General features: G+C 55.5%; 1 protein-coding gene across 1 annotated transcript in view; it reads right to left on the minus strand.

Annotated features, from left to right (window-relative positions):
• Window positions 1-397: 397 nt before the first annotated feature.
• The window catches only part of LOC111154610 (PR/SET domain 2), a 45190-nt gene continuing 32025 nt past the window's right edge, over window positions 398-13562 (minus strand). Inside the window, exons 3-4 of the mRNA XM_022514306.1 lie at window positions 6494-6637; window positions 398-2260 (exon numbers count right to left, since the gene is read on the minus strand). Coding sequence (XP_022370014.1) covers window positions 6517-6637 — 121 coding nt within the window. The 3' untranslated portion in view covers window positions 398-2260; window positions 6494-6516. The remainder of the gene's footprint in view (window positions 2261-6493; window positions 6638-13562) is intronic.

Raw genomic sequence — 13562 nt, forward strand, 5'->3', positions numbered from 1 at the left:
TTGCACAACTCCAAATATACAAAAAAAACAAAAACAAAAAACAAAACCAACAAACCTGATTTGTACACTGACTTATGTGGGTTCACTGTACGGTATGTGAAAGCACAATAAAACTAAAGAGGAGAATGTATTTACAATCACAGAGGCCTGTCTAGCTTCAGTGAAATGGCTTAGCTTCCTGGCTGGCAGGTGGGAGAGTGATCTGAGGACAGAGTAACCTTGCTCACCCAGCAGGATATTTCCACAGTGAGCTTCCTTGAAACCTCGCATTACTCTCATTGCCGGAATGGGGCCTCCGGGGCCCGCCTCACCCACCCACCCCCACCCCACAGAAATTGCCAAAATGGACCCAAAACACAGAAACCAAAATGATCACTCCCAGGCTTGTTCCTTACAATCGCGCTTCACACTTTTATTGTTAATTTTCTTCACATGGCAGATACAGAACCGTTCTCTTCCGTGATCCACACCCATGCCCGAAAACCACCACTGACCAGGAAACACCACTCTTTAGAAGACCACCCCCCGCCTCCGTCTTCGTGATGGGACACTCGTAGCCTTTTCTGCTGGTCTGACAGGGTCGAAGGCTGACCCACACATTTGCACATGCAAAAATGAATGTCCTCCAGGCCCCCACAACATTTTCTGGAATTCACCATCGGTTGAAGGTGACTTTCGAAGCTTTGCATTCGTGAGCCTTCCTTGCTGCTGCAAAGGGGAACCCTCAGAAGTGAGAGGCTGGGGTACAGTTCGTGAGTGTCGACATTTATGGGACAAAACCGTATCATTAGGATAAGGAACAGCCACAGCTTTTCATGCTTGTGAGGGTTAATTTTCGGAGTGGGCAAAAGGATGCCAGCTTATGGAAGTTGAAAACAAACGATGGTTTGGAGCTGGGTGGCAAGTTGGAAAACTGTGAATGGAGGCCGGCGATCGGCACTTTTCTGCCCATGTGAGGGTCTCGTGAGACCTTCCTCCCGGACCATCGTCAGACCCTACACTGCAGCCAGTCGACTGATTAATTAAATAACACAAGTTATAAAACTTTAAAAAGGGGGCATTTACAGTCAGGGACATAAATACGTGCTTTTAAAAGTGTCTACGTACATATTTACAGAGTTGCAAGATCAACCATAGTAGCCCTGAAAAAAAAAGTCCCTTTTTGTGTGTGACCACTCACGTCCTTCTCCAAGTGCTGCCCTTCCACTGTGGTTCAGTACATCACTACTGAAAGTAGCTGAGAAAACAGCGCTAAAGTGGTCTCAGACATCCGTGTCTAGGGTCTGCCCCAAAGGCACAAAACCCAAGACCCTCACTGAACTGGGTCCAAACTCCTAGCTCAGCTCACCCGTTTCTCCGAGACATGGAGTGGTCCCGTGCAAAGCGGACGCCAGCTCCATCATTCCCTGGCAGGCGACTGGCCTCTGGAAATCTCTTCTCTCCCCTGTGCTTCTTAATCCTCCAATTTATTTTTCATTTCCCAATTTTTGTTTCCCTTTTCAGCTAATCTGAGGAGGTCAGCGGCTAAAGGTGTTGATGGTCCCACCAAGGGAGGCAAAAGAAGCACAGCAGGGAGGGGTGAGGTGGGGGAAGCCCTCCCCCTCCCCCCACATGTTGTCCCATCCCCCGCCTCTCTCAAGGGAGGAACCAGATCTGCAAATGGGGACAGGGACTTTCTCCCAAAATGGACTGAGTAGAATTTTAAATCTGGAAAACGACTCAAGCCAGCAGCTCAGGCAAAGAACGGGTTTTCAAAGTGCGCAGGCCAACGGGGTCGATCAGCAAGGGTCCGACACGTCCACACGCCGCTGATTCCCAGAGATGGCGGAAGGCTGGGGAAGGTGGGGTGGTTAAAAGGGAAACTCGGCCTCCTCCGGAAGGCCTTCCTCAGACAGGACTGGAGCCGACCCCTGAGCCAGCCCCCAGTCCCCGCCACGGCAAAAGACAACTCGAGAAGCAAAAAGCAGGATCAAGGAGCTCTTGAAAAATTGCATAGTAGGAGAGCCCCCCGCCCCCAGCAGGAAGGCTGAGCTGCAGAACACGGTCCCAGCGGCTGCACCCAAGTGTCGTCCACGGTGTGGAATCAGCTGCCTTCCTGCCTCCCTGGGGTTTGGGACCCTCGTCTGAAGACCACACACACGCACAAGCACACGCACTCTTCCTCTCTCTCGCAGGCTCATGAAAGTGGAATAGGTCAGTACTCCCTGCAGGGCAGAAGGCCAGTCCCTTTGGCTTCACTGATTCCAGGTCACTTCAGGTGCTGAGGAGAAAAAGAAAAGAAAAACGTAACAGTGGCCGCATCCTCAGTGCCTACCCTGGGCTGCTGAAGCCTCACCTCACTTCATTTTTACAAGTAAAGGACTAACCGTGGAACACCTGGGTGGCTCAGTGGGTTAAGTGTCTGCCTTCGGCTCAGGTCATGATCCCGGGGTCCTGGGATCGAGCCCCGCTCCGGGCTCCCTGCTCAGTGGAGAGCCTGCTTCTGCCTCTGCCTGCTCTGGCTGCTGTTTCCCCTGCTTGTGCTCATGTGCCTGCTCTCGTTCTCTCTCTCTCTCTCTGACAAATTAACACAATCTTTTAAAAAAAGGAAAAATAAAAGGATCCACTGTGGTACACCACTGACACACAGAAAAGCACAGCCTGATGCATGTTCACAGTGAACACACCTGCGTGAGCAGCTCCCACGTAGGAAACAGAACATGACCCACCTCCCCTTCTCCCCCATCCCAGGCTCTCTTCTAGGACCACTGCTAACCCTCACCCCCAGAATAAACACTCTGACCTCTATCACCATAGACTGATTTTGTCCATTTTTAACTAAAATAAATGGAATCAATCCGTCCGTATACTTCGCACCTGGCTCCTTCCGCACATGTCTGTGATCCAACCCTCCCGAGCCCGTGCGTGCAGTTCCGTCCACCTCCTTGCTACAGGAGTCTGCTGGAGGATCGTGCCTCCTTCATCTGGCTGGTCCACGGCCAAGGACAAGTGGGCAGTTTCCAATCTGGGACTTAGTAACATTTGCTGCCCAAGCCTGAAGATGAGCCTGGCGTCGTGCTGGGCCAAATTCAGGCGCTCCATTCTCTCACCCCGTGGACCTGGTCATCATTGCTAGAACTGCCACCCCGACCACTAACTAGTATTATTATTACTCTATTATTACTTCTATCGCTGAGAACAACAGTAATAGCAGTGCCGACTGACTGCAGGCTTATGACATACCAGGCAGGCGCTTTCCTAAGGGCTTTTCATATACCAACCTGCGCCACTCTTATGGTACACCCATGAGACAAATCACTAGTAACCCATTTTGCAGATGGGCAAACTGAAACACAGAGAAGTGAAATACCTACCAGGATTGCTGGATTCACCTCCAGAAAATGCACACTTAAACCACTACACTAGGTCCATTCAAACCCCCCCCAAAATCTCTTGATGGGGCACTATATGAGGGTACCTTAAAGAAACAGGGGTCTCCCTTCCTAGTGGAGGCCTGTATGTGCCCCAAATGAGCTGGGGGAGAAAAAGAACACAGAGACAGGGGCCAGCCGTAGGAGTGGCCTGCATTTCCTCCATCTGGTGTGGCTGGTGTGTGTCACCTGCGGGTCAACGAGTGGGATCCACGAAAGAAGCCAGTCTGCCTATCCCCAGCCCGAGGAGCAGCTGTCCAGGGTGGAGACCCCAGCAGCAGGGGCTGTGGGTTGGACCACTGGGGCTGGAGGGAAGCAGAGGCTGTCGGGTAGGGGGAGGGTTCTTATCACCCCACCCAGCCCCTAGAACCTCAGGAGACAACCATAGTTGGGAAGCCTGCCCCAAGGCCAGCGGCAGCCGAGGGGAAGATCATGGAAGTGGCCAGATGAGTGAGAGACACCAGGCTCATCCCTGGACAGCCCCCTCAAAAGACCCCAGGGCCCAAGTGTGCTGGCCTCTGGCAATGGAGAGAGACAGAGAGCACATGCTGGGGCACTTTCTCACAGGACTAGACAGGGTGGTGTGTTTTATGCCAAAAAGTGAACAGAAAGCCCTGGGCTTTGCCTACGACATTGATAAAGGCCAGAGCAGGGAGGCACACGAGAAGTCAGCCGTGGAGAAAAGGCGAGCTCCTCACTGGGTTCAGACTGTTGAGTTAACCAGCCAGAGCCTCTAAGCAGGCAAGGGCGGCAGGGAAGGCACAGTCCCAGGGCCTGGGCGCTCCAAGGACATCACTCTTTCCCCAAAACAGACCCCATAAGCACAACAGTTCGGCATACGACTTTGAGGGGAACAGCACAGAGCCCCTGGAGTCCTCTCTCCATTCGGGGAGTCAGATGCCTCCAGTTCTGCCTCCAGTTCTGCCACTTGCCCCTGTGTCTGTCTCCCTCCCTGTGAAATGGGGATTTTGACGCACACATCTTTCCCATGCTAAAATCCTTTGTCACAGCACTTAAAAAATCATTCTGGAAACACGTAGAACTGCCCCCTCTTCCCAGCCAAATTCATATATGGAAGCCCTTACCCACAGTGTGACGGGATTTGGAGGTGGGGCCTCTGGAAGGTGTTAGGTTTAGATGAGGTCAGGAGGGTAGGGGCCCCCATGACCAGTTTGGTGACCTCACAAGAGACACCAGAGCCTCCTCTCTCCACTACTGAGGACACAGCAAGACAGTGGCCCCTGTAAGCCAGGAAGAAGGTCCTCACCAGAACCCAGCCATGCTGGCGCCCCGACCTCAGATGCTCAGAGGCCCAGCCTCCAGCACAGTGAGAAGTAAATGTCTTGTCTAAGTCCGAGAGTCCATGGCACTCTGTTATGCAGCCTGAGCTATGACAAACAGTATAAGTACGGTGTTTTTTAAATCATATTATATATATATATATAAATCATATATTATATCATATATTACATCACATATCATTTTAAATTACATATATATATATATATATAAATCAGTCACAGACACAAATTACTTTGGGCCTCTATTCATCTGAGCACCTTGCTGGGGAAGCCGCACATGTCTGCTAGTAAGGGAAGAGAAGGCATCCTTCCAGGGTCATGCCCCGGCCCCCAGGGGCAGAGCCTGAATTAGCAGTGCTCGGCAAACCCCGCATGGCCACCAGAGACTGCAGTGGCCGACGGTCACGGCCCAGTCCATGGCGCAATCAATCCAGCTATGCCCGGCTCGGCCTTGGGCCACAAAGAACACCTGCTCTGGGCTGTAGGCCACACCCTGGCGCCCATCAACACAGACGTCCACACGGCAGCAGCCACCACAGGGAGGGGCCCGGGCCATGCCGGGATCCAGAGCTGTCCTGGGGCCTCTCCTCTCCCGGGCCTTCCAGTTCTGCATTTTGCGCACATTTCAACTCTGCTCCCCAGCATTCTGGCTCAGGGGCACGTGCCCTCTCTGGACCTTGTTCTGGAGACACAGGCTGAGTTCTGGCTCAAGACGACAGAGTCCCTGGAGAAAGTGGATTTTGTTTCCATGCCGCTCCCTGATCCCCAGAGAAATAAAGCCCAGAGCCTCCAGCAGCTTCAGGAAGGGAGGAGTGAGTGAGCACTCCATGTAGCAGGACAGGCAAAGGGAGGAACGCACAGGACAGAAGACCCCAAAGTTTCAGAGTTCAGCCCATTCTTGCCCGAAACAACTGTGTTCTCATCCTCAACAGCCCTGGCCACATTAAGCAGGGACCCCCCCCCCACCTGGATGTGTCCCAGAATCATGGGGCCACCTGCTAATACAGATTCCCAGGCCCTGCACACCAGGACGCTTGTTTAGTAAGCTTGGAGTTGCACCTTGGGGTCTGTATTTTTAACTGGTGCCCCCGTGTCCTGGCACGTGGGGTCCTCCCATCACCGTCTCAGGGACACAGTGACAGAAGACACGCCACGTCACCAACAAAGAAGTCCAGGCCTGCTAGAGCTCACTGGCCAAGCCCAGCACCCCCGAAGAGGGAAAGTCCAGCTTCTATGATGGAATTCAGGTTTTACCATCAGAAAATCTAGAAAGAGACTTCTGGTTCAACATAAGTTTACATTTTATATTTGCAGAATACTATTACTTTCACTTTCAAACACACTGTGGGAGTAAAGACCACACAATCTTCTGTGGGCTTAAAGCCTCTAGAAGTCTCGAGTAAGCGCTGGCTATTGTGGTTGTCCCTGCCATTCTTATTCAGCAGTCACGGCTAACTGCTAGTCCTAAAATAGCTAGTGACTGCTAGTGCTTTCTGTGCACCAGGCACTTTCTACCTGTTTTGCATGCACGCGACACTTGTAAATCTGTCATCCCCATTTTACTGATGTGGAAATCGAGGCTCAGAGAGACTGAGTACCTTGCGGCAGTCCCACAGCCAGGGAGTGACAGGGCTGGGGTCCACACCTGCTTGCAGGAAGGCCCAGTGACCACCCCCCCAGCACCCAGGCGATCATGCTCCCCCTCTTCCCTGCCTCCCAGCCCACCCCAAGACCCAAGCCTGGTGCCCCTCGACCCCCAGAGCTTCCCCACCCTCCTCGTACCTGTCAGGGAGCAGGCGAAGTGTCTACTCTTTGAAGAGGGGTCCCTGGAACTGGGCTGCCGCCGTGGCCTTGACATTCCTACACTGCCTGGTGATGTACGGGGCGGCTGGCGGAGGGCACCGGGACGCCAGGCGGAGACTGTAGCTGTTGGGGAGAGGAACGATATACACCATCAGCAGGGCCCCCCACCAGCCCCGGATGGCACCTCGAGGCCCACGGGATGTGGGCTTTAATGACCCACCTGAGTCCCACCGAGCTCTGCCCACCACCTTCCCTGCCCTTGCAAGGGACAGGGTGAGCAGAAGCAACCCCCGCCGGGTTCTGCGACACTGCACTGCATAGTGCTGTCCAGACGAGCCCCAGAGAGGGACAGGCGAGCTGGAAATGGAGCCCAGCTGTGCAGACACAGCAGCTGTGTTGTGCCCCAGCTGCCTCCCAGGCACCGGCCCCTCCTTGGAAGCATCTGGGGAGGTTTCCGGTACCACGTTACATCCATCCCCTGCAGTGATCTCCTCCAGGCCAGGAGCTCTGCACTTGGCCCCCTATCCTAGCCTCACTGCACCAAGCACTTTCATTTTGGGCATCCCTGAGGGGGTGTGAGCCTGGATCCCATGACACAGTCTGGCCCTTTCTGCTACCAAAGCCCATTCAATAAGATTCCCACCCCCCCAGGAAAGCATTTAAGGATTTTTTAAAAGAGAGATAACCTAGACCCCATTCCTTTACCTCGCTAACCCAGACTCATCTTTCAGGTCCTGGCCGGGATACCACCTCCTCCAGGAAGCCTTCCTTCTTTAACTCCCGCATGGGGCAGCCCTCTGCAGGCTCCCACTGCCCCCTCGCACTTTCCCACCACAGCACTCATTACACTGAATCACAATGGCGGGATAATGTATCTGCCTCCCTCATGGGCTATGAAATCCCAAGGTCAGGGCTTTTGTCCTATTCACTGACGCACCCCCACCTTAGCACAGCAAAAATAAACAGCTGTTCGATAAGAACAACACGCACGCTGACAACGTGCTAAGTACTTACACATACAACTTTCCTACTCTACGTACCCCTAGCAAGGCGCCTACTGTACCCGCCCGGACTGCACATGAGGAAACAGGTCACAGGAGGCTAAGGAACTTGTCCCAGGTCCCAAATCTGTTCCCCAGACAGAAGTGAGCAGGCCCTCCGGTCAGGAGAGGAGCAAGGTGAGGTGGGTGGGAAAGTGGGAAAGGTGAGCCTCACCCCTGTCAGGTGTTGGCTCAGAGTCAGCTGCGCCCGAGGGAGCAAGAGATGGGAATGGGGCCAGTCTCGAAGCTGACACATCAGGGTTTAGATCAGTGGTTATGTTTATTTTATTTTATTTACTTATTTGACAGAGAGAGAGAAACACAGTGAGAAAGGGAACACAAGCAGGGAGAGAGGGAGAGGGAGAAGCAGGCTTCCCACTGAGCAGCGAGCTCAATGCGGGGCTTGATCCCAGAACCCCGGGATCATGACCTGAGCAGAAGGCAGACACTTGACTGAGCCACCCGGGCGCCCCTAGATCAGTGGTTCTTCACAAGCACAAGCACAAGCACTTGGCAGTGTCTGGAGACATTTATGGGGTCACCTCCGAGGGGAGGGACGTTGCTATGGCACCTAGTGGATGGGGTCAGGGAATGCTGTCAAACACTCCACAGCGCTAGGGATAGCCCCCGGGGCAGAGAATGATCCCAAAAGTGAATCGCATCAAAGTTGGCAGAGGCAGCTATCAGAAAATACCTATTACAATAAACAAAGTAAGTGAACGTATAAACAAACATGTAAACAGACAAGCGAGGGCCTAACTCTCGGTCAAGGTGTGGGGCTGCCCCGTGTGGATTCCTCCTAACACTGTGTGATCGAGGTCTGCGGTCAGCGGCTTCGACTAGCCAAGCAAGACTCAAGGCAGAAAACTAAAGGACACCCCATGCTCAGCAGCAAGCCTGTGCCCCCAGTATGAACTCAGCCCCTCAGCCGGCCGACCTGCCTGTGGGAGGGACAGTCTACTGTGAGGCTGCCTGGAAATCTGGGATGCCCTGGGCCTGTTGGGGAAGAAAGAACAGTCCCAGCCACCTGCCGGGGCCCCTACACTGTCCCCTGTCTGCAGAAACGTCGCTAACGCACAGGAACGGAATGAGCAGCAGCTCTGAAGAGAGGCAGGGTCTGCATCATCAATTTCCATGTCTCCCTCTCTGTTACCAGCATTTCACAACTTTTAAATGCTCAAAAATCTGATCAGTCCAACAAACTTATGTCCCCTGGTCTCTAGCCACCTGCCGTCTGACATTTCTCTGCTCCCTTGCACACAGGCTCCTGCAGCGAGGCAACCACAGCCACTTCCACTAGGGGGCAGGCTTTCTCCCCAGCCCTGGGCATCCTGTGGTTGGTAGAGTTTATGGTCAGGGGTAAAGGCCCCCTAGGCAGGCTCCTCTCACCACCTCTCAGCACACGGCCTGGCCCAGTGAGGGCAACCCCAGTTGGCATGCACATGGCCCTTGTAATTCCCAAGTACTTTCTGGGCTGTTATCGCCGTACCCTCCCAGCAGCTCAAGAGGTGAGGAGGAAAATGCACTTTTTACACCCATTTCACAGATGAGGACACTGAGGCTCACAGAGATTCGGAGACTTTCCTGGGGGAGCAGAGCCCAGGGCTTTCAGCTCCACGGACCACAATCTCTGGGGAGACACCAGGTCACAACTTAAGTGTCTAGGGCAGTGATGTCCAACAGGACAGTCTCCTTCCTTGACCATGAAACGCTTCCTGTGGTCAGAGAACTCTAGACAGACCAGGGGCGGCCTCGAGCGGAGATGTCAGGTGCTGAGGAACAGTGTCTGCGGACCCAGACATTTCTCCTGTTCTCAGACAGCCGTGGCTACCACACGAAGACCTGATTCTAGGTTCCTGGCTGTGTGAGCTGGGCAAGTCAGGGGCCTCTCTGGGCTCTGGTTTCACCATCTGCAAAACGGGAGCAATAGTAATGCCACTGGGTGGTTGTGCTGGTTACACTTAGAGGACCGGACATGCCGGCCCGCAAGTATATCCATGTGAGCGGTGTCTACACAGGGGCAGTCGGTGCGGACGCAAGGGGCCAGCCAAATGAACGGATGCCAGAAGCTGTGACACATCCCGAGGCAGCGGCAGCATGGCTGTCAGTCCCGGTCCTCGTCCTCGCTGGCTGGGTGGCCCGGGGGGAAGCCCCTCCCTGGCCCCTAGGCTCCGAACCTTGGCCTCCCCGTCTGTAAAGAGAGGCCATCCCTGCCGGCCCGCCGAGCCCAGGGACCAGGATGTGAGGGCGCTTCGCCTTCCGAGACGTCAGCACATGTGGGATGCTCCTGCGGCGATGACACATGCGTCCACGCACGGCCCTCCCCCCGGCGGCCCTCAGCCCCGGCCACTCTCTGCATTCACCAGGAGGCCAGGTCCGCACACCGCACACGTGACACGAGCATCTCTGGGGACGGCAGGGGGCACTGGCCTCTGTCGGCGCTCCAGGGAGTCTACACGGGGCGGCCCTGCCCCTCCTTCCTTCAAGTTCTTGCTCTAGGGCATCCCCCTCCATGAGCGTCCCCTCAGCACTCCACTGGGCACCGCAAACACCCTCCCCACCTGCCTCCGGTCCCTTCACTTCACCGTATTTGCCCCCATCAGCGCCCTCCACGTCCCCCCAACTGTCCCCTGGCTGCACGGAGGCTTCTCGAGTGACCCCGGACCCCGGACCTTCTGCCTAACAGAGCAGGGAGTCGCCACCTGCTGGGCGCTGGGCCCAGGGAGCTGAGGGAGTACGACGGACACTTCTCCCCTCACCCAGTCTGCACGGTACTCGGCGTAGCCCTGAGAGGAAAAGCGCTCGGGTGCAGAAGTCTGCCACAAGTGCAAGGCCAACACTTGGGCCTCCTGGTGACCACCTTCTTGTTCAGCCCCCACGGGTCCCCGGTAAGCGACACCAGCACACGGAACCACACACAAGAAATAGCGGCGGCGGCCACACCTGAGCCTCTCCAGGGCCTTCCGAGAACAGGGGATGCGGGAGTCACAGAGACGGAGCGATGTAACAGCGAAACTAATAAGAAGATGGGCCGAGGCCATCCCATCATTGAACACATAATTTAGAGACACTACAGAAAACACACAGCTGATGAATATGGCACGATCCTGGTGTCCAACAAGAGCCTATTAATACAACAGACCACAGTCACTGGGCAGACTGGGGACAGGCCCCGTAAACATGGTACCTGCAGAGGAGGGGATGTGACCGGGTCAAGGTCAGCTCCCCCACTCCCTGGCCCTCTGAGGGCCAAGCACCCCACCCCTGCTCCCGAGAGCCTATTCAACTCGCCCCTCTCAGAGCTGCTTACCTCAGCCCCGGGGAGGAGCATTTACTGCCGCTCAGCACGGTATGAGCGTTACAGACACAGCGAAAGCAAGGGGGTCAAAACCCCACCCTCCCAGACCGCAGTGATCCCCACAGAGAGAAATGAAGCAGAGGAGAGAGAGCTCGGGAATGCATGGGGAGGGGGAGAGATGAACCATGTGAGCCAAACCTGCAGGCAGGGGGTGGTGGATATGCTTGAACACCTAGGCATGGCACATTGCACGTGTTGCAAATGGTATGTGCAAAGGGCCTGAGGTGGAATTTCCCTGGAATGCCAGAGAAAATGCCAGGGCAGAAGAGAGCATCTTGTGAGCCCCGAGTGAGGCGGAAGCCAGGGTGTCCTTCTGGGCAGCAGACTGACATGACCTGGCCACCGTGTTAGGCACAGACGATAAGATGACAAGAATGGAATGGGGGGAGGGGTGGATGAACTGGATGTCAGGGCTGGGGCTAGGGCCAGGAAGACACCAGAGTCTCGACTACCTCCAAAGCAGGAGGGTTTGCCATTAGCCAAGATGGCAAGAGAGCAGGAGAGGATTCAGGGAGAGATCAGTTTGAAAAAGATTCAATTTGAAGTGTTTACTTGACCCAAGAGAGAGGTCAAGTGGGTTGCTGAAATGAACTGATGAGTCTGGGGTTGATCAGCATCTGGGTGGCCTGGATGGCTCAGCAAGGGGAGGGACCCAGGACGGGATGGGGAGGGGCAGGTGGTGATGTCGGGGAGCTGGGAGGAAGCGGTGGCAAGCCTGTCCAGGGTGACTGCCAAAGATCATTGAGGTCAGGAAGGAGAACCACAGCGGTCGTCAGCAGGTGCCCATAGCTGCTGGTAACCATGGGAACAGCAGCCTTCAGGGCATGGCGGAGACAAACCCCAAGTGAGTCCAAGACAGGAGGGTCCAGAGACCTCCCTCGAGGAGAGTTGGGTCAAGGGAGGCCGAGAGGGGAATGGGCTTGGGAGAGGAGGCGGCCAGGGCTCTCTGGTCCCCGCAGGCGTCTCCATGCCGCCTGCCAGGATGCCACGACCTACTGAGTAGTGTCCCCTGGCCTGCCTTGTCGCTCCTTCCCCAAGAGTCAAGGGTGATGTCCTGGAACGTCGTCCCCGGAGCTGGTTCGGCCACACAGGAGTCTTACACAACTCTCTATAAATTCTCGGAGTACAATCCATTTGAAGTCAGTGTCTGATGTTCTGCAGTCTAGCCAGAGGTGAAGGGAGAGGCCAAGTGTGTGGGAGCTGGAGCCAAGGTGGGACAACTGGAGACGCTGCTGGAATTCCCTGGAGGCTGGGTGAAGCCCCACACGTTGGGGTGGTGGGAGTCACCGCCCGCGTCCTGGCGCCGGCCGCCAGCCACCTCGGGCAGGGTGGCATCTTCATTCCCCGAGCAGACAGCCCCATCCATTCCAGGGAGGCCCTGCCCCTCAGATGAGGTCCCCAGGCTGGGCATCAGAGGCAGGAAAAGTGGCCCAACACTGAGATGCAGGAGCCCAAGGCTCAGCCCTGAATCTGCTGCTGACTTGCTGTATGGCCTCGGGAGAGTGCCTCCACCTCGCTGGACCACAGCCATCCCGCCCATGAGATGAGATGTCAAGCAAGGAAAAATACGCAACAGTATCACTTCGAGAACCTACTATGCGCCCAGAGCTGCTCTGGGTGCTGTACAGGAGCTCCCCAAATACTCCCAGCAGTCCTTAAGGCAGAAACTAGGATGATCTGTGTCTTACAAAGGAAGAAACAGAGGTTCAGAGAGGTGAGGAAGCCCAGTGTCCCACCCAAGTTCTTCTGGCCAACAGGGGTACAGCCAAACTGAATGCAGGCCCATCGGAGCCCAGTGCCTGGGTGCCCCTCCCTGAGGCAGTTCTTGTAGTGATGGGGACCAAAGAGTGCTTCTTAATATCCCAAGAAGCCAGATGGGGTTAACCGTTTGCCCAAAGGACAGCCACCCGCGCGGCCAGGAGCAGGCCTGGAGCCGGAACCATGTCCGCGCAGAGGAACCCTGGCTTGAGAGGCAGGGCGGGGTGTGGGGGTGGGAAGCAGGGGTCTCAAACTCCAATGCTCACTGGAGTCACCTGGCGAAATTAAAACAACCCTGTAGCCCACGCCTCAGCCCTACAGATTTTAACTGAGCTGATCTGCATGCCAGGCATTGAAAACTATAAAAGCCAACTCTGAGAGCCACTGGTCTAGGTCTGTATCCTCAGAGTGTGGTCCGCAGTCCCCCAGGGCTTGTTAGAAATGCCGCTGCTCGGCGCCCCCAGGACCTCCTGAGTCAGGAACCTGCATTTTAACAAGCTCCCTGGAGCACATAGGGGATCTGTACACCGAAGTCAGGGGATCAAGGGGCTGGGCACACCTTCAGCAGGGAGTCAACGCAGGCCACGTGCTAGGTGGCCGTGCCTAAGAGGGGCCTGGCTCTGAAGCCTAGACGAGGACAATGCAAGTGGCCTCTGGGGGACAGGAGCAAAGGTCTGAAACCACTGGCCTGCACAGTCACTGAGCTTCAAGTGGAGACGCTGGGGGCCGGGGATGGGGCGGGGGGGACGCGCAGCTAATGCGGGCCGCTGGGCGTCGCCAGCCCCGGAAGCCCTGTGCTCAGATAGTATTTTCATTCACTCTTCCCTCTAACCACGTGAGAAGGGTTATTGTGCCCTTCCTCTGGCCGAGGGGACAGTAACACAGACGTGTT

This window comes from Enhydra lutris, unplaced genomic scaffold (assembly GCF_002288905.1).
Source record: "Enhydra lutris kenyoni isolate GAN:26980312 unplaced genomic scaffold, ASM228890v2 scaffoldscaffold38, whole genome shotgun sequence".
In the NCBI taxonomy this organism is placed as follows: Eukaryota; Metazoa; Chordata; class Mammalia; order Carnivora; family Mustelidae; genus Enhydra; species Enhydra lutris.